We start from the raw sequence: 19091 nt of genomic DNA on the forward strand, positions 1-19091 counted from the left end.
GATGGCTGGATGGCATCACGGACTCGATGGACGTGAGTTTGGGTGAAGTCCGGGAGTTGGTGATGGACAGGGAGGCCTGGCGTGCTGCAGTTCGTGGGGTCACAAAGAGTCGGACACGACTGAGCGACTGAACTGAACTGAACTGAAAGCTATTAACATGGATTGAACACTAACATCTCTTAACTAAACTTGAGTGTATTCTGGACAGCCCTTTATTTATTTTTCCTCTTGTAATTTTTTCCAAGATAATTTTTTGATTTAGAATTTACTCTTAGTTATTTTTTTTTCCATAGTTTTTATTGCAGGTCTAAGAAAAAACCTTATCAGTTGGCTTGATTTGATTTTTTTTAATCTCCTCTTTAAATTTGGGGATTTATATTGGTAACTTCTGAAAAATAATTAAAAATCTATCACATGACCATCTTTGAAGCCAGACTGTCGATTACTGATTAGGCTGTGTCATTAAGGGCTGATTAAGCTGACACCTCACAGTACTTTTTTTTTTTTTTTAATGTTAGAAGTAGAAGCAATCAAATCGGACAGTTGATTATCAAGTTCTGTTTTACTCATAACCCTTCCTGTAGGGGAAATTACCCACTGGCAAAGGTTCTGTTGTAAAGAGTAGCCAAGTTTTAGCGCGTGTACGTTTGATGCCCCTTCCATGGGAGACATCATAGCCCTTTTGTGGTGCCCCTGCCAGTAGCCTCTCTCACTGCCAGGTAAGATAGGAACTTCTAAATCAAAACTCTGTTTCCCCACAGCCAGTGAATGCTGCCCAGCTGTTCTCTGGTGGTGCCTTCCATGTTCCCTTTCCTCCAAATTGCACTTTATTCTCTTTGCTGAAACTCCTCCTGATTTTGTACTTTCATGATCTGGTTCATTATTCATTCAGTCATACCTTTCTGTTCATGCTTCGTAGGTGAATTAGGGATGGTACCGCAGTCTGGGGATTGGTGGTGAGCAAGGCAGACATGGCTTCCCCCCTTCTAGAATTTACACCCTAACTTGGAAAATAGATATGGAGAAGGAGCTATAGGTCTTACGTATACAAAGTGCTACTTACACAATCACTTGCACAAAATACTTAGTTATACAAATACTAAATACAGAACATTGTATTTAGTAGTAACCAACTGGAAATAATCCCCAGGAGCTAGTACATAAATGAAACCTGTGCAGAGGTTATCATTGCTACCATTTGTAGTACAAACATCTGTTCAGGTGTATGAATGTAAGCATTTATTTGTATTTGCATATGTATGAAATACTAAAGGTTTTCAACAGACTTTTACTGAGCAGCTGAAACATACTAGTTGTGTTTTACATGCTGGACCGGCAGGAAATGGAACAAAGAACTTGCCCTTGGGGCGCTTAGACGGTGATGGGGGTCACAGGTTCAGTTCTTACCGAGAGTGGCCAGGTCTCAGTTTTGGGAAACCGCTCCTCCATAGTCATTCTCTCGCTCAGGACCTAACTTCCACTCTCCTGTCTAAAGCTGCAGCTGGACTGCACTCCTGACGCCTCTCGTCATCCCAGCTCTAGTTTTGTCCTTAGTGCTTCCCGCCATCTAGTATACCTACTGTGTGCATTTCTCTCGCTGGAGAGGAGAAGAGACAAGGTGAACTTTTTGCTTTTACTTGTTGCTTTATTCTCAGTGCCCTGAGCAGTGCCTGACCCTTGATGGACCCCATGGACTGTGGCCACCAGGCTCGTCTGTCCATGGGATTCTCCAAGCAAGGATACTGGAGGGGCTAGCTGCTCTCTTCTCCAGGGGAGCTTGCTGACCCCGGGATCGAAACCCAGGTCTCTTGCACTGCAGACAGATTTTTTCACCCTCTGAGCTAACAGGGAAGTCCTGACACTTAATAGGTACTCAAAAATAATTGTTAAATAATGAGTGAAATGTAGATTGTATTTCCAATTAGTCGTAACTGCTTTCTGGAAAAGTGAAGAAAGACTTTGAATGGACTGCAGTGCTCCAGTTTTTATCAGTTCTTCAGGTTTAATGTGAGAAATCAAGGGATGTATATAATACATATATGTGTTAGTTTGAACTGTGGTATGTCGAAAATTGTTAAATATCAGCAATTCATATAATTTGACCTAAAATAGAACAGTGCCCAATTTGAAATATGCTTAAATTGAGTGGCAAAAGAATGATTTTTAAAAGTGATTTCTGCTGAAGTATTCGAGTATTATGGTACTGGGAAAAATGTAGAACTATGGAAACAAATGCAAGTAACTAAACCCTACTACATTTCTGAAGAAAGGCCTCTATATTTAAACTTGTATTAAAAATCCAGTTGTTTAATGAAAAGAACCTGGTATACCATATGTTCACAGAGATGTTTTATGAAATTGTCAAAAAATTGGATGTTGATCACTGCCTAATTTTATATAAAGAATGAAAAAGCTAAGGTACAGAGAAACCAGGAAACTTGCCTAAGGTCATAGGATGAAGTCAGAATTTCCACCCAAGTCTTTCTACTGGTATCTGTGATCATTTCACCACCCTGAGTTCTACTTTTGCCACATTTTTTAAAAATTGGAATTCTTTGAAAGGAAACATTTTGAAGATACTCGGCAAAAAAAAAAAATTGTTAGGACTAATAAAGTACTTTGCATTGAGGAAGCTTGTACCTTCTTCATACTCTAATCAGTGGGGTAAAAGTGTTTCAAAATAGTGAGCTGAAACTGACAAGGTTGAGGTGACTCAGTGTAATTTATTTTATAAATATTTTTGCCTTTGAGAAGAGGTAAAGGACTTGGATAAAGATTTTTAAAGAGATTTCAGTGGCAAAGACAAAGTATTCTTTCAGTCAGCAAAACTCACATTTATTATGTGCTCCTTGTGTTCAGGGCATTATTCTAGATGTTAGAAATCCAGTAGTAGAAACAGTCAACCAACTTTACTGTATTAACTTTTTTTTTTTTTAATTTTTTTTTTTTTGTATTAACTTTTATTAAACATACCATGGAACAGCGTATTTGTTCTCTTCAAGCACAGATGGGACTTTCTTCAGGATAGATTATATGTTTGTTAGGCCATTAAACAAGGCTCAGTAAATTTAAAAGGATAAAAATAATACACAACGTTTTCTCTGGTTATAATGGAATTAAATTAGAAAGCAACAGCAGAAAGAAATCTGAGAAATACTTTAAATATTTGGAAACTAGAATTTAAGCACACTTCTAAATGGCCCACAGGTCAAATGCCCCTCATTGCAGTTCTCAGCGGCTCTGAACGCTTATCTTAGAATGGAAGGAAGGCCTGAAGTCGACATCAACCTCAGGAAGCTGGAACACTGAACCCAAGTTACGGAGAGGAAGGAGATTAGACCAGAAATCAGTGGATGGAACACAGGGGCTCGATCTAACAGAAAGTCCAAGACCTGTACACTGCAAACTGCAAAACATCGCTGAGGGCATTGAAGGGAGAGAACAGTGGCTGGAGAGGCGCGGCGTGTTCGCAGTCTGGAAGCGCAGCGGCACCACGCTGGCCCTTCTCTCCACGCTGGCGTATAGCAGTGGGGTAGTAGTGAGAGTCCCTCAGTCGTGCCCGACTCTGTGCCACCCCACGGACTGGAGCCCCCCAGACTCTTCTGTCCACGGAATTCTCCAGGCCAGAATACTGCAGTGGGCAGCTGTTCCTTTCTCCAGGGATCTTCCCGACCCAGGGATCAAACCCAGGACTCCTGCATCGCAGGCGGATTCTTTATCATCTGAGTTACAGGGAATAGATTCAATCTAATCTGTAGTGAAATTACAGGAGGCCTCTTCATAGAAATTGTCAAATCAGTTTGACAATTTCTGATACTAGATTTATAGGAAATTACAAAGACCTAGAATGGCCAAAATAATTTTGAAAAGGAAGAGCAGCTTACGAGAATTTATACTGCCTGATTTGCAACTCACTCTAAAGCTATAAGAATCAAGACAGAGCTCACGTGTGTCAGTGGAGCAGAATAGACAGGCGTGCCAGTGAGAAAAGGATGGTCTTTTTAACATAAACCGGGATAATTGAACGTTCATATATAGAGACTCAGAAATCACACACATATGTGCAGTTACATATGTGAAGTTACATATGTGCAGTTACATATGTGAAGTTACATATGTGCAGTTACATATGTGAAGTTACTTTACTTGTGCCTAAATGCAGGCACTAGAGTACAGGACCGCTGTGAGAAAGCGCGAACCAAAAGGGTGATCTATTAAAAGGAACCTGTACATTCACCAAAACTTTAATGTTTGAATAAGTTCACCTGTCCCCTTTTTGAAAGACTCTGCTAAGGAACAATTTTAAAATCTAAGAGGAAATAGTTTCAATCATATTATCTTAAAACGGACAGATATTTTTTAAAGAAATTCTTACAACTCGATAGTATGGAGACAACCTGATTAATAAGTGGCTTAGAGACTTTGGAGAAGGAAATGGCAGTCCACTCCAGTGTTCTTGCCTGGAGAATCCCAGGGACGGGGGAGCCTGGTGGGCTGCCGTCTATGGGGTCGCACAGAGTCGGACACGACTGAAGTGACTTAGCAGCAGCAGCAGAGACTTAAGGTGGTGCCAACGGTAAAGAGCCCAACTCCCAATGCAGGAGGCCTGAGAGGTGCAGCTTTGATCCCTGGGTCTGGAAGATCCCGTGGAGGAGGGCAGGGCAGCCCACGCCAGTGGTGTTGCCTGGAGGATCCCAGGCACGGAGGAGCCTGGCGGGCTGCAGCCCATGGGGTGGCAAAGAGTTGGACACAACTGAGCGACTAGGCGCGCAGCACACTAGTACTGACCACATTTCCAAACGAAAGCTCAGTGCTGCTCTCTGGCCTCCAAAATTCTGGGAGTTACGTGAGTGAAGAAGGGTGAAGGGCCTCAGTATTTAGACCGGCATTCACTTAATACATGAATAATCAACTTCAGCCCTGAGCTCTGTCATATCTCCCAGGCCAGGGACGTTTTGTTTGACTTTCTCCAGAGGATAACCGCAAGTCCCCTGGGTTGGGGGAAGGACGGTCGTTTGCCTGACAGAATGTGGAGGGATCTGGACACCAGACAGCTTTGAGACAGACTCTCGGCCTGCTTTCCTGTCCCACCATCATTGTGTTTCCGGTGCCATCCCAGAGTCCCGTGTCGGGCGTTGTTATATCAATTTTGTTGCTTCCAAACTCTCTATGGTTTTTCTCAGCAACTGGGAGTCTGAAGTCTGTTTCCAATTGTTCATCTTCTTTCCTGCTTTCAAAGTTCAGTTGCTGCTGTCTCTTCTCTCAGATATTGGTTCCTGTAGTTCTCTGCTGTTTTTAATTTATTCTCATTTCATGGAATTTCAGGAGATAGTGAAAATAAATGTTCATGTCCAGTTCACCACCTTCTACAAAAAGGCTCCTGTTTCTATCTTTGTTCTCAAAGGCCCCACAGTTTCTGCTTGGCCTTCACTGTACCTTCTTGGTTTGCTTTCTGCTGTCTTAACCGACCTTCGCGTTACTGGCGTGCCAGAGAAATGAGTGCTGCCCACCCCACTGTAAAGCCCGTTATGGATGCGCCGTGTGGGAGCACGCGCACACACTCCTTTCCCACCAGTGGGGCTGTGTGTGCGTGCAGGGACCAGCTTACTCCACTTTTAAAGAAACGAAAGCGGGAAATAGCAGTTGATACATTACGGGTATGAATATATAGAAAAAATATAATAGAACTCTAAAGAGCCACATCAAAACTTAATCAGTGAGTATGCTGCTGCTGCTGAGTCGCGTCAGTCAGACTGTGCGACCCCATAGAGGCAGCCCACCAGGCTCCCCCGTCCCTGGGGTTCTCCAGGCAAGAACACTGGAGTGGGTCGTCATTTCCTTCTCTAACGCATGAAGGGGAAGAGTGACAGTGAAGTTGCTCAGTCGTGCCCGCCTCTTCGAGATGCCATGGACTGCAGCCCACCAGGCTCCTCTGTCCCTGGGATTCTCCCGGTGAGAGCACTGGAGTGGGTGCCGTTCCTTTCTCCGATCAATGAGTCTCTGTAGTTTTAATTTAAAGTAAAATGTACATGCTTTGTGAGTATCACTTCTGTTATGAGGCTTTAAACAGCTTCCTCAGTTAAATGCATAAATTAAATTTAAAAAAGTTAAATAAGTAGGGCTTCCCTTGTGGCTCAGCTGGTAAAGAATCCGCCTACAGTGTGGGAAGCCTGGGTTAGATCCCTGGGTTGGGAAGATCCCCTGGAGAAGGGAAAGGCTACCCACTCCAGTGTTCTGACCTGAAGAATTCGATGGACTGTATACTCCATGGGGTTGCAAAGAGTCAGACACGACTGAGCGAGTTCACTTTCAGTTAAATGAACAACTGCTGTCCCAAATATATTGAGTGACACCTTGTTTTAAAATAACATAGAAATGTAATTACATCCTATGGATTGAATGTATGATTCTGCTCTGTTGTCTGCTGAATTTTCACATGCTTAACATTAACAAGACAGTTGTTTTTGTTTAGTTCCAGATGTTGAAGTGAAAGGAGAGAGTTCTAGCTATTATCTCTTGTTACGAGGTAATGGCAATGGAAAGTGTAAAGCCACATTGATTCACTCAGCCAACCAGATCAATGGCTCGTTTGCGCTCAGTTTAATTCACGGAAAGCTGAAAGAAGCGACAGAAGAAACCAGATTGAGTGAGTGTTAGCTTTAGAGGGAAAGCAAAGCATTTTTACATTTGTGTGTGTAAGTAGTCAACTACGTGGTTTTTAGTGAACTTATTGTCTTCAGACTGCATTTCACTTTCAGTAAATTTACTTTTACTTTAAATATTTTGTAACACATTTGAACAATTTAGAATGCAGAGAATTAATTCCTTACGTATCATACTTCTTAAAATGTAACAGGTCACCCCTTCAGTTCCAAACAGGAAAATTTTTAGTATTTTCTACTTTAAACAATTTATCTTTCTGGAATTTACTTCTCATTGTTATTTACTCTCATCTTTTCTTACTGTCCAAGCTCCATGCCTGGGTCATCCGTCACGGTGTGACAGACTGCCCCAAGTCTAGCTTACCATGGACTGCTTAGTAAAGCCTCTCATAGAGCCGTGACCGGGTGCTGCTTCGAAGGCCCGAGTGTGATTGCCGGCACCCACGGCTGGGGCTTCTTTCCATCTGAAGACTTAACGGGGCGGGGCGTGCAGGCTGGCTCTCGCCCCGCGTGTTTGGTGTCTGGGCTGGGGAGGCTGGAGCAGATTGAGCTGCTTTCCTCTTCACACGCCTGTCCTCCAGTCAGCCTGGGCTTCCTCGCAACAGTGCGTCTCCGGGAAGTCTGATTCTTGGGCGGTTGCCACCTTCTCTTAGAGCGAGTGCTCTAAGAAGCTGTGAGGCTTTCTGCGACCTACGTCTTTCATTGTCACTTTGACCATGCCTATTGGTCTCCTGGGGTAACCTAGATTCACTGTGGAAGGTCTGCACAGCAGGTGAGAAGCAGAAACGGATTCACAGGAGGCCATCTCTGAAGACCAGTCCTATAGTCCATCAGTGCTTGGCGCAGCGGTTTCAGCAGCTGAAGTAGAAGATGCAGTCAAGGGACTTCTGCTCTGCTGCCTAAAGTCTCTGAATTTAAGAAGCAGGTCAAAGTTTAAAATGCAGAAAAATTTAGTATGTTTATTTTCTGCTGTTCATTTATTAGTTTACTTTGAAATATGCAAGATGAAGAAAGATAAATAATTGACTTTTAATTACATTTTAACACATGCCTTGAGAACTAAATATTAACAGTTGTTATAAACCATCTTTAATACTGATTTTTCTGTTTCTCAGGCTCTCCTCTTGACCTCTGGTCACTCCCAAGTTTCTCCAAGGAGCAGCTTATACAGAGAGAGAGACAGTTAGCCAGTGTTCAGGCTTCAGCTTTGAAGGAATGTCTGCGTAAGTCGTCATGTGTGCGTTTCATTCTGTTGTAAGAACGGTGACTTGTTCAGGCCTAATGCTTTATTTTAACATTTTTTTCTTACACACTTTCTTTTAGATATGATACTCACTTGTAGAACTATTCTTTTTTTTTGCGGGAGGTGAAGCAGAAAAGAACAGCTTCCTTGCTTTGCCTGGCGAAGGACCCACAGTGGACTCCTGCCCTCGAAAACTCCGTCCCAACCCGGGGAGTTTGGCGAGGAGTTTATGCAGCGGCCACGGGTGGCGTTGCTGACAGAATCACTGTGTGTGCAAGGTCTTAGGTGGTCAGTCTCCTAATCTTTTTTTAATTTAAATTTTTTTTATTGTAGTCAGTCACATAATATAAAACATAACGATATTTTATTCCTGTTTAACTGTGCAGTTCAGTGGCACTAACTACATTCTTAATAGAGGTAATGTAGGGTAGAAACAGTCTGTAATTTTTTCCCACCAGATTCAGAATATTTCTATTTACTTGTATATTGTGGTTACCATTTATTATACTAATTATCCAGGAAAATTTAGTTTCTCATTATTTTTAATTGTATGCCAGAAAGAATACTTCCTGGTTAATGTAGTCATCTTTACAAAATTTCTCTTTATATCATTTAGCTAGAGGAGAGGAAGGTAGAGATTGCAAACAGAATAAAATACAAGTCTAGAGAAATTAATATGTTAACTTCAGCATTGCTTCTTAGACTTTAATTATAACTAAGCACATTGGACATATTGAGTGAAGTTGGATCATGGGTTTTTCTTTATTCAAGAAATTGACACTTTTTTAAGGGTTGTTACTTAACATTTTTTCCTGTGTTTCTAAATGTGAACTTCGTTATCAATCTTAACATTGTTTTCATAAATAATCATTCATTAATACCTGATAGGGACATAAGCTAATTAGTATAGAATTTCTAAAAACTTGATTCAACTTGTGAGACTTCATTAGTTGCATATAGAAAAAATGATTATTAAGTACATACACTATAAAAATGAAAAATATCACTCTTTAAAAGCATTTAAAAATATTTTGGATTTGGCAGTTCATTTTATTCAATGGAGAATAATTTTAGAATACCTGGTCTTAATAATTTGTATAAGAATTACTACTTTTTTATTTGTACAAAGCCAGAGTGATTATGTAGTCTTGAACTCCTCAAATTGCTTTTTTTTGACTATGAAAATAATACAGTATAATTGGGAAAGGCAAATTAGTTTCAATAAAAGGTAGTATGTATTAACCCAAGGGGGAGAAAAAAAGGGAAAAACCTAAAAACAGAGTTACACGTGATCCAGCATCTCCGACTCCTGAGCATCTATCTGTAAAAGATGGAAACTGTCATTCAAAGGGGTATGTGTACCCTGGTGTTCCTAGCAACAGTGTTTACAGTAGCCAAGACATGGAAGCAACCTAAATATCCATCAACAGATGATGGATAAAGAGGATGTGGAATGTTACTCAACAGTAAAAAAGAATGAAATAATACCATTTGCAGCAACATGGATAAACCTAGAGATTGTTATACTAAGTGAAGTCAGACAGAAGATGAACATGTGAAATCTGAACGAAGGATACAAATAAACTTACTTATAAAACAGAAGTAGACTCGCAGGCATAGAAAACAAACTTACGGCTACCAGAGGAGAAGATTGCGGAGCAGGGAGAAGGGCGGGTAAATGAGGGGTTGGAATTAGCAGATGGAGACTACTGTATGTACACACACCTGCAGCAAGCTCCTGGTGTACGTAGCACAGGGAGCTTGTAACAGGAAGGAGTCAGGAAGCGAGTGTGTGTCTCTCTGAATCGTCCTGCTGCACACCTGCGAGTGACTCGCCGTGTAAGCCGACTGTGCCTCAAGTTAGAAGGCAGGAAAAGCTGGAATACTAGGGAAGCACTAGTGTGTTTGTGGGTAAAACCCCTATATTTCAAACATCTACTTGCTTGGTATTATTTACTTCTGACTTTGTTCTAGCCCTGCTAAACCTCTCTTTAGGCTTTGAATCTTTGCCGTAAGCCTCTGGCAGCTCCTTAAAACTAGGTTCCTTTAGCATCTTCCCTCTTTCGTCTTCACTCTCTTCCTGACCCTCCCAACGAGAACGACTGAGAGCGGAAGAGCATGCAGCTTCCTGAAGCTGGTCCCTCTCTCCTCTGGGTAAGGCCATCCCTCCTGCTTGGTTGGGAAGGGAATATAATCAAGTTGTTGCCTGTAGGTGTGACTAGAACCTCTGCTTCAGGGAGGGGGGAAGAGGAAGTGCTAAATAAATGCTGCAAATGTGGAAGCACCAGCAGCTGAGTTATAACCCAGGCAGGAGCTGGATGGATGGCCTCAGCACTGGGCCAGGACACGTAGGTGGGTAGAGGTTGAAGGAAGCCTCAGAGCTAGTAGCTGCTTGAGACGTCAGCTCTGGGGATATCCACGCACTGGCAAAGTGCAGTCTGAAGCGTTAAATCTTGGTTAAGGTGAGTGACCCACTTAATCCATTATGGTGGAATTATTTGCTGAGCCAGTTTCTCCTTACCAGAGAGGGAGTATGGAGTTGGAAATCTGGGGACAAAGGTTCAGATTTCATGTACATCCGAAGGCAGAGGAGGATGACAACAAACCACGTTTCCAGTGTAAGAGAATCTTAGCGTCTCTTTCAGTGATTTTCAGAGAAGTGAATATAAATATAAAAGTATTTAAATCGATGTAGTTAATTGATACCTGATGAAAATGAGGAAAGCTTTCTTTGGGTAGAAATTAATGTTTCAGTATCAATATAGATTGTAGTCTCTGCTGGAAAACAAAAAGTTGTTCAAAATTCTTTTCAAAATTATTAATCAGACATGGGGTAAACTTACTATCTCCCCCAGTATTTCTCTGACTACTGAGTTAGAGTGAGCAACTGGGAAAGTTTGCATGAAAATTTTATTCTTAAAAATTATCTTAATTTTTAACTATACATAGATATTTAGATATAGACATTTGGAATGATACATAAATGTTATAATTTATGTTTTGTAATTCATAAGCTTTTATCATTAGAAATGTTAAATATCCTGTTTCTCTGATTTATAGAGAAAAGGCTTGGGGTTTCCTTGGTGTCCAGGGGCTGAGGTGGGCTCCCAGTATAGGGGCCAGGTTTGACCCCTGTTCAGGGAGCTAGATCCCACCTGCCACGACTTAGACCCAGTTTAGCCAAATAAAATATTAGGAAAATAAAAAAGACAAATGAAGAGCTTTAAGAACACTGAATGATTTTTGAGTAAAAACTGCTCACTGTGATGCAGAACAGATTCCAAAATAGCAGCATTGTCTTACCGCTCCAGGACTGCGGTCACAGTTCTGAGTTCCCCATGTCATTTTTAAATTTATAGAGCCCTGTGCAAACCTGATTGATGTTCATTCTGCTGATATTTTTAGATGTTTTACACTCGATTTTCCTTTACTAAGTCCTGAGTTATTACTAGCTTATTTCAGGAATAGCATTCTTTTGTGAATTCATTTTAAGACTTCAGTCCAATATTTTTCTCCCAGATCTTTATCTGTCACTTGTGTTACAGACTCATCTGTGTAGGGATTATTTTTCACCTAAGTAAATTATCCTGCTCATAAACCCTGTTAAATCTCATCTGTTTTCTCTTTCCATTGCTTAGTCACTAAGGTCAATAGAAAGTCATGTCCTGCTTTCCACATTGCCCCGGATTGTAATGCAGTAGACAGTTTTAATAAGCATAGGCCAGTGATGGTGGTGGTTTAAGTCGTGTCTGACTCTTCTGACCCCATGGACTATAGCCTGCCAGGCTCCTCTCTCTGATTGTGGGATTCTCCAGGCAAGAATACTGGAGTGGGTTGCCCTGCCCTTCTCCAGGGGATTTTCCCAACCCAGCAGATTCTTAACCATCTAAGCCACCAGGGAAGCCCACTTACCTACCTACCTACCTATCTATAAATTTACTGCAGAGTCATGTGGTATATGAGGCCAGTTTTCCTTGGTTGATAATCACCTATTTTTAATTTGCCCTTTCTTCTGTAGAGGCAAAAAGACTTCTATGCTTCTCCAGAGCCTCCAGCATTTCTGCCACACACCTGTCATTAAATTTATTGTATATTCAAACACAATAGTTCCTTTTTATTTCTAATAGTTTTTTTTCTGGAGTGTTTCATATTTTAGTGTATTTTGAATAAAATGTGTCTTAGACCTACTGACATTTAGAGACTTCTCTTTCCTCTTCTCTTCTTTTGGAATCTCCTATTTTCTAGACCCCTTGACCTCTTTTTTTTTGGATTACTTCCTTGTTTGGTTGGAGCATAATCTTGCATTAGCTTCCTGAGTAGAAGTTTGTTCTCGGGGCATACAGTTTTCAAGCTCTTGCATGTCTGAAAATATCTTTACTAGATTGATAATTCGTCTAGGCTTCCAGGTTAAAAATTGTTGGCCCTCAGAATTTTGAAGACATTGTCCCTCGTCTGTTTTTTCGGCCACTTGATAGGATATGTGGGAACCCACACTCCCTGGCCTGGAAGCGCAGAGGCTTAACCACTGGACCTCCAGGGAAGCCCCTGTCCCGTCGTTCTCTGTGCTGCTGGGCTCCTGTTGACAAATCGCGTACTAGTCTTATCCTTTGAGCTGGTCTGTTTTTAGTCTGCTTTTGCCCCCTTCTAGAACTTTTACCTCCAGAAGCTTTGTCTCTGGAAGCTTTACTCTGAATCTTAATGTGTGTACCCCCCTGCTTCCCGCCGTCCAGTGTATTAAGCCGTGTACCTGACGAGCCACATCAGGACAAGACTCGCATTTCCTAAGTCTGAAAAAATTTCTTATTTCTTTAATATAATTTTCTTTCTCCCGTTTTCTTTTTTCTCTCTAGAACTCTTATTGGTTATATAGCAACCTTTTTTTGGATAGAATGTCTGTTCTTTTTTCCTGTTTCCATATTATTATCTTTTTGTTCTGGTTTCTGGGGGATGTCTTGCAGTATTTTAATTTTGATCTCTCCTGTGCTTAATTTTAAAACATATTTTCATGTTCATTGACTGTTCCTTTATCAGATCATCCTGTACTTGTTTCACGGGCATAGTATCTTTTCTTCCTTCTGTGAGAATATTAATTGGTGGTTTGGTGATTTAGCTGTTAAGTCATATCTGAATCTTGTGACCCCGTGGACTAGCCCGCCAGGCTCCTGCGTCCATAGAAGTTTTCAGGCAAGAATACTGGAGTGGGTTGCCATTTCCTTCTCCAAAGGATCTTCCTGACCCAGGGATCGAGTTCGGGTCTCCTGCATTGCAGGCTGTCTGAGCCCGCAGAGAAGCCCTCGTGAGAGTATTAATCCCAGCAAGCTTCCTCTGTTACCTGGAGCGCTTTTGCTTCTGCTGGGCCCCTTTTTCCTTTTTGCTTGCTTTAGTCTTTCTGCCTCATCCCAGACTTGGTTTTCAGTTTGGAGGAGCCTAGTGAATAGTACTTGTTCCCAAATTTGGGACCAACTGAGAACCAAACTTGAGAAACACACTGATGGAGATAAATTCCTGGGTTGGAGGGTGTGGCTTTTTAGAGCTATAGTGTGTTTTCTGCTGCATATACCCAGAATTGAATTTACTCCCTGAATGACAGCCAGAGCTGGGCAACCACAGATGAGGCCTGCTGCGGCAGGGCTCTCCCCACCACACAGAGGGCGAGCATCCTGAGGACTTGCTTGCTCAGGCGGAAGTTGGAAAGGGGACTTCTGATCACAAGGAGCCTGGTTTCTTTTCCAGACCAGCTCAGTGGGTGATGGGAGGGAGCAGGAAGTTGGAGGCGGTGCTGAATCGAGCTCCTTAGGTGTCTGAACGTGAGACCATGAAGTGCAGAGTTCCCCATCCCCTCCACCCCTGTCATTACATGTCGGTGATTTTTTTTCCCCTGTCCTGTTTTAACTGGGAGAGTTTATGTGTTGCTCTCATGTAATATATGGTAAGCTTCCAGAGTGGTGGAGTAACTATTCAGCATTTTGTTTGTGAGGTCCTGTCCTTACTTCCGCCATAGTGTCAGTAGCTAGCTCTTTTCCCCTGGGGCATTCGGGTTTTCACCGGGAGCACCCTTTCATCTTTGTGGTGGGCGTGTGCAGCGGCTGTCTCTCTGGCCGCTCGCTGGGCTGGGAGTCTGGCCTGTCCTTGTGCAGGCTCTCCCTCAACGTCATGGTCTAGCCCGCCAGCACCAAGGGTTGGGAGTCCGGCCTGTCCGTGTGCAGGCTCTCCGTTCACCTTGCGGTCTAGCCCGCCAGCACCAAGGGCTGGGAGTCTGGCCTGTCCGTGTGCAGGCTCTCCCTCAACGTCGCGATATAGCCCACCAGCACCAAGGGCTGGGAGTCTGGCCTGTCCGTGTGCAGGCTCTCCCTCAACCTTGCGGTCTAGCCCGCCAGCACCAAGGGCTGGGAGTCCGGCCTGTCCGTGTGCAGGCTCTCCCTCAACCTTGCGGTCTAGCCCGCCAGCACCAGCACCACCTCTGTTGCTGTTGGGTCGCTAAGTTGTGTCCGACTCTGCACCCCGTGACCTGCGGCACGGCAGGCTTCCTTGTCCTTCACCGTCTCCTGTTCCCGATAGGCTGTGACCTGAGGCTCCTCTTCTGTCTCTACCCCAGAAGGAGAGCAGGGTCGTCTGGCTCGAGGGCTGGAGGCTAGGCGCACCCTTTATTGGTCTTGCTTTGGCTCAGGACCTTCCTGTTCTGGTCGACCCTTTCTCTGCTCTGCTGGCTCGGTTTCTACTCCACCATCATCTCATCCTCCAAAATTCGTTGAAAACTGCCATCATTTAGTGTTTATTCTTGTGTTGCCCTTTTTTTATTCCTCGGTTGTGATTCTGAGTTTTGAATAGAGAGGGAATAGACGGACATGACCCAACCACCACGTTTAACCGAAAGTGTTACAGGTTTTATTTTCACATAAGCACCAACATCAGGCCGTTCTTCATCCTCTGCAGTGTATTTCTGAAAACTTCTGTAAACTTGTTTTGACTGTTTTAGTGTTGACAAATTACTCTGTTTATTTCACATAACTGAAAATTCTTCTGTTACCTTCAAATGGGACTGAAAGGAAAATAGGCCTACACGGGAATGCTGATTTGCTTGAGAAATTCGTTTGTTTTACTTTTGAAAGTATTTCCCCTAAAATATAGTAGCTCAAAGGGTTTAAAATAACAGTTATATTGTTAATCATTGATTTGTTGTCTTATAGAAAGGAGAAAGTTGGCAGAGCAGCATGAGGCGATTTCTGTGGATGAGCTCAAAAGTCTGCTGACGTGCGCAAGGGAACGCTTTTTAGATCATTTTGATGCTCTTATTCCTAAAAGGAGTCTAGTAAAGACAGACAAGACCTCCAACGTGTTACATGGTAAGTTTTTTGTTACTTTAACTGGTAGTCCTTTTTTTGTGTGTAGCATTTATGAAAGTCATTATTAAAACTTATAAAATGTATTGACCAAATCAAAATCTACCAAATTGTAGTAGTGACATATTTGTACAAGTATGTGTGTAAAATCAATATGTTGTATTTTTCGTCATTTAGACATTAGAAATATCCTGATGACTTTTTTTGTTAAGCACGTTCAGTATAATTGTTTTTGAGTGAAGGAGAAGCACGTCAAGGTAATTCCTCTTAAAACTGTTTAATAAGCTGCTGGAATGGATGGGTTTCTATTAAGCTATATTTTCATAAGGTGAGAAAAGTAGAGCTTAGTAAACTTAATGTAGTTAAAACTACGTATAATGAGATGCTCCACACTTGCCATTTGTTATAGTAGGAAGTCAGCAAACTCACTGAAGGAGCAGGAAATCATTTCTGTGTTAACTTGCCATTTCTTTCTGTTTTCCTGCTTTCTGTTCTGATGATGAATTTGCATAGAGTGAAGCTCTTCAGGATTTAAAAAGGAAGTGTTTAACGATTGCCTGGCATTGTAAATGTATAGGGTAATTTTCTGTTGTTGTTCTGTGAAAATCATTTTTATCCCATACATTAATAGGAAAATGGCCGCAGAATCAAGTTAATAATAATGTTTCTTGTGTGCCTTGTCTCTGTTTGATGGCAGGAAGGCACACAAAGAATCAGGAATTCGGGTGGCCCTTGGCTTTGAGCAGGCTTACGATCTAGTTGGGAAAGAAAATACAAGCGCGGCGTCTTGTGCCCTGTTTCAAGGCCCAGGCCTCTGGGGCAAGACAGCCGGGGTTCAGACCTCAGCTGGACGTCTTTGGGCAGGTTCTTCTACCTCCCCGTGCCTGCTGCCTCATGTTTCAGATGGGGATAATATTACCCAGTTTCTAGGGTCATTATGAGGGTTACCTGAGGTGATTCCCGTAAAACACTTGGCCTGTAATCATCTCCAAACAATTGCGGCCATTTATACCGCCACTGTAGAAGAGAAGGCGATGGCACCCACTCCAGTGCTCTTGCCTGGAGAATCCCAGGGAGCCTGGTGCGCTGCAGTCCATGGGGTCACACAGAGTCGGACACGACTGAAGGGACTTAGCCGCATACTGCCACCGTAGCCATTGCTGGTGTCAGCGTGCACGCCCACTCACCAAGCCGCTCCCCTGCGACACACAGGGGCGTGTGTCTGCACCTGAATATTTAGCCTGTGGCATGTACGCTGATATAGATTGTATACACTAATTTAATAATTTATATTGTAATATTTAGGGGAATAATTAAGGTTTACTTTTATTTAACATGGCTTGTATTTTTCTGTGAACATAGCCTGTAATTGTTCAGAAATACTAATGATTTTTTCTTTATCCATTTTTTGAAAGCCATGCCAGCATTATAAAGCAGATTGTTTCATCGTGAAGCTTATTCTTCCATGAAATAGTCAGTATTTCACCACCCTTATTAAGAAGCAGGAAGTACTATGCTTGGATGGTGTTTGGTTGGGGCAATCCAGTATAGACACTAAAAATATTTTTAACTATTGAAGACTAAATAGTTTGAAAGTAAAGGAAAAATGGTATGCAGTTGGCTTGTGTTTTCATCTGTGATTTTTTCTTTTTAGTTCAAAAATTTCTTCCCAAATCATTATCACTTTGTAAGAGCCTAAAGTATAAAATGGGTATTTTTGTCAGGGTTGACAGTTAGTCAAACAGCTAATGTCCAGTAATTTTCAGTCAATTTATTAGAGTAGTGTGTAATAGTCCAACACAGTGTAAAACACCAGATGGTTTTGGAATCCAGTAGTATAGTTAGTGATTTTGTCAGTCTTAAAACAGTCGAGATGTCCTCATAATTAATAATGAGAATGGAAGATGGCCCTCTGTCTTTAATGAGAATTGTGGATTATCACCAATCTCAATGTTAGTTCATTGCACCATACCGACCAAAAAGAGAAGACACTCTTACATATAACACTTTACTAGTAGTAAAATAGCATTTAATGTTAGTGATTTACTTGAAAATGAATATGTTAAAGCATCTTACATTAGTATATGTGAGAATTATTTCTAAAGTAATCTTTACCCTCAAACGTCTTAAGTTATTGTATCGTTGTACTTTTGAGAATGAAGTAATCTTTTAAAAATATAAATTTTTCAGGATATTGGTGCTAATTCCTCTTTCTATTATGGAGATCACATATTATATCCCATATATTCTCCACAGAGTTGTCTCTTTTTCATTTAGAACTAATTTCACAAAAATAACAGAGTTAGGCTTTCCTTCCCTGTGAGTCCTTGCAGTGCTAACTCCTCTTCTGAATTCTAGCCCATAACTTTTATTATGAGGAGAATGTAAAATAAAGCTCAGGACTAGTTTTTTTTTCATTTCCAAAACCTTTTTTGTGCCGTTTTGCATAGTTTGGGCCATCAGAGACGCCCTTAGTGAGTGCCTGAGGCGAGCATTGCACAGCTAACCCAGCTGATTTTTACGTGTGTATCTACATGTACACATTTTTATGTAGCAAAATTCAGTATGTTAATGCTGTTCAGTCCTCACATGTGTTCTTTCTCTTCAGATAACAGTTCACTGGAGCTTACTTTTTCCCACCTAGTGGAGACCAATCCTCTGGAGTGGCCAGAAAGGCATGTCCTTCAAAATTTGGAAACTTGTGAAAAAGCTAAACAAAAAATGAGGTAACGTTTAAATAGCTTATTATTTTTTATGACCTTTATTTTTTCTTAGTCCTTAAATTGTTTATGAGATAGTGATTTATGGATTTGTTGTAAAGGATATGTGTGCTCACTGTAGACAGACAGACAGACAGACAGACCGAGATGGACTGCCACAGAGCACGGTGTCCAGGAAGCGCCCTTTCCCTCCGTAAGCCACTTGTCCTTTCTGGGAGTGCACAGCCACAGGCAGCATGCTAGTGTGTGACCTCCAGAGCACCTTCCATAGACATACGAATCATGAATGTGAAAGAGAAAGTTCAGAAATGCAAGAGTGTGTGTGTGTGTCCGACTCTTTGTGACCCCATGGACTGGGGCCCACTGGGCTCCTCTGTCCCTGGGATTCTCCAGGCAAGAATCCTAGAGTGGGCTGCCATTTCCTTCTCCACAGGAATGTCTAAAATAAAGTAAAAGTACTCTTTTCCTTCGAGCCATTTAAAAATGTTGCTGTTTTACATTTTTATGTTTGTATATATAACCGTCTCTAGGAGGCAGAGCTTGTTTCTGCTTGTTTTTGGTTTTGTATATAGCGGGCGCTCAACACACCATTGCTGAGTGGTGCAAGAATGGAATGAACACAAGGAATTTGACTCTGTTGCATCAGCTCAGCTCAGCTCAGTTCAGTTCAGTTCAGTCGCTCAGTCGTGTCCGACTCTCTGCGACCCCATGAATCGCAGCACGCCAGGCCTCCCTGTCCATCACCAACTCCCGGAGTCCGCTCAGACTCACGTCCATCGAGTCCGTGATGCCATCCAGCCATCTCATCCTCTGTCGTCCCCTTCTCCTGCCCCCAATCCCTCCCAGCATCAGAGTCTTTTCCAATGAGTCAACTCTTCCCATGAGGTGGCCAAAGTACTGGAGTTTCAGCTTTAGCATCATTCCTTCCAAAGAAATCCCAGGGCTGATCTCCTTCAGAATGGACTGGTTGGATCTCCTTGCAGTCCAAGGGACTCTAAAGAGTCTTCTCCAACACCACAGTTCAAAAGCATCAATTCTTCAGCGCTCAGCCTTCTTCACAGTCCAACTCTCACATCCATACATGACCACAGGAAAAACCACAGCCTTGACTAGACGGACCTTAAAC

The 19091-nt window shown here is 42.2% G+C and overlaps 1 protein-coding gene across 2 annotated transcripts in view; it reads left to right on the plus strand.

Annotated features, from left to right (window-relative positions):
- The window catches only part of LOC120878888 (MDM2 binding protein), a 68237-nt gene that overhangs the window by 18951 nt on the left and 30195 nt on the right, over positions 1–19091 (plus strand). For both annotated transcript variants that reach the window (XR_005724652.1, XM_040261798.1), the window contains exons 12-15: positions 6473–6646; positions 7778–7885; positions 15093–15248; positions 17854–17971. Coding sequence is in view for 1 of the 2 variants with exons in the window: in XM_040261798.1 (XP_040117732.1) it covers positions 6473–6646; positions 7778–7885; positions 15093–15248; positions 17854–17971 (556 nt within the window). In the remaining variant the exon portion in view is untranslated. The remainder of the gene's footprint in view (positions 1–6472; positions 6647–7777; positions 7886–15092; positions 15249–17853; positions 17972–19091) is intronic.

Source organism: Oryx dammah, unplaced genomic scaffold (genome assembly GCF_014754425.2).
Source record: "Oryx dammah isolate SB20612 unplaced genomic scaffold, SCBI_Odam_1.1 HiC_scaffold_19, whole genome shotgun sequence".
Classification (NCBI taxonomy): domain Eukaryota; kingdom Metazoa; phylum Chordata; class Mammalia; order Artiodactyla; family Bovidae; genus Oryx; species Oryx dammah.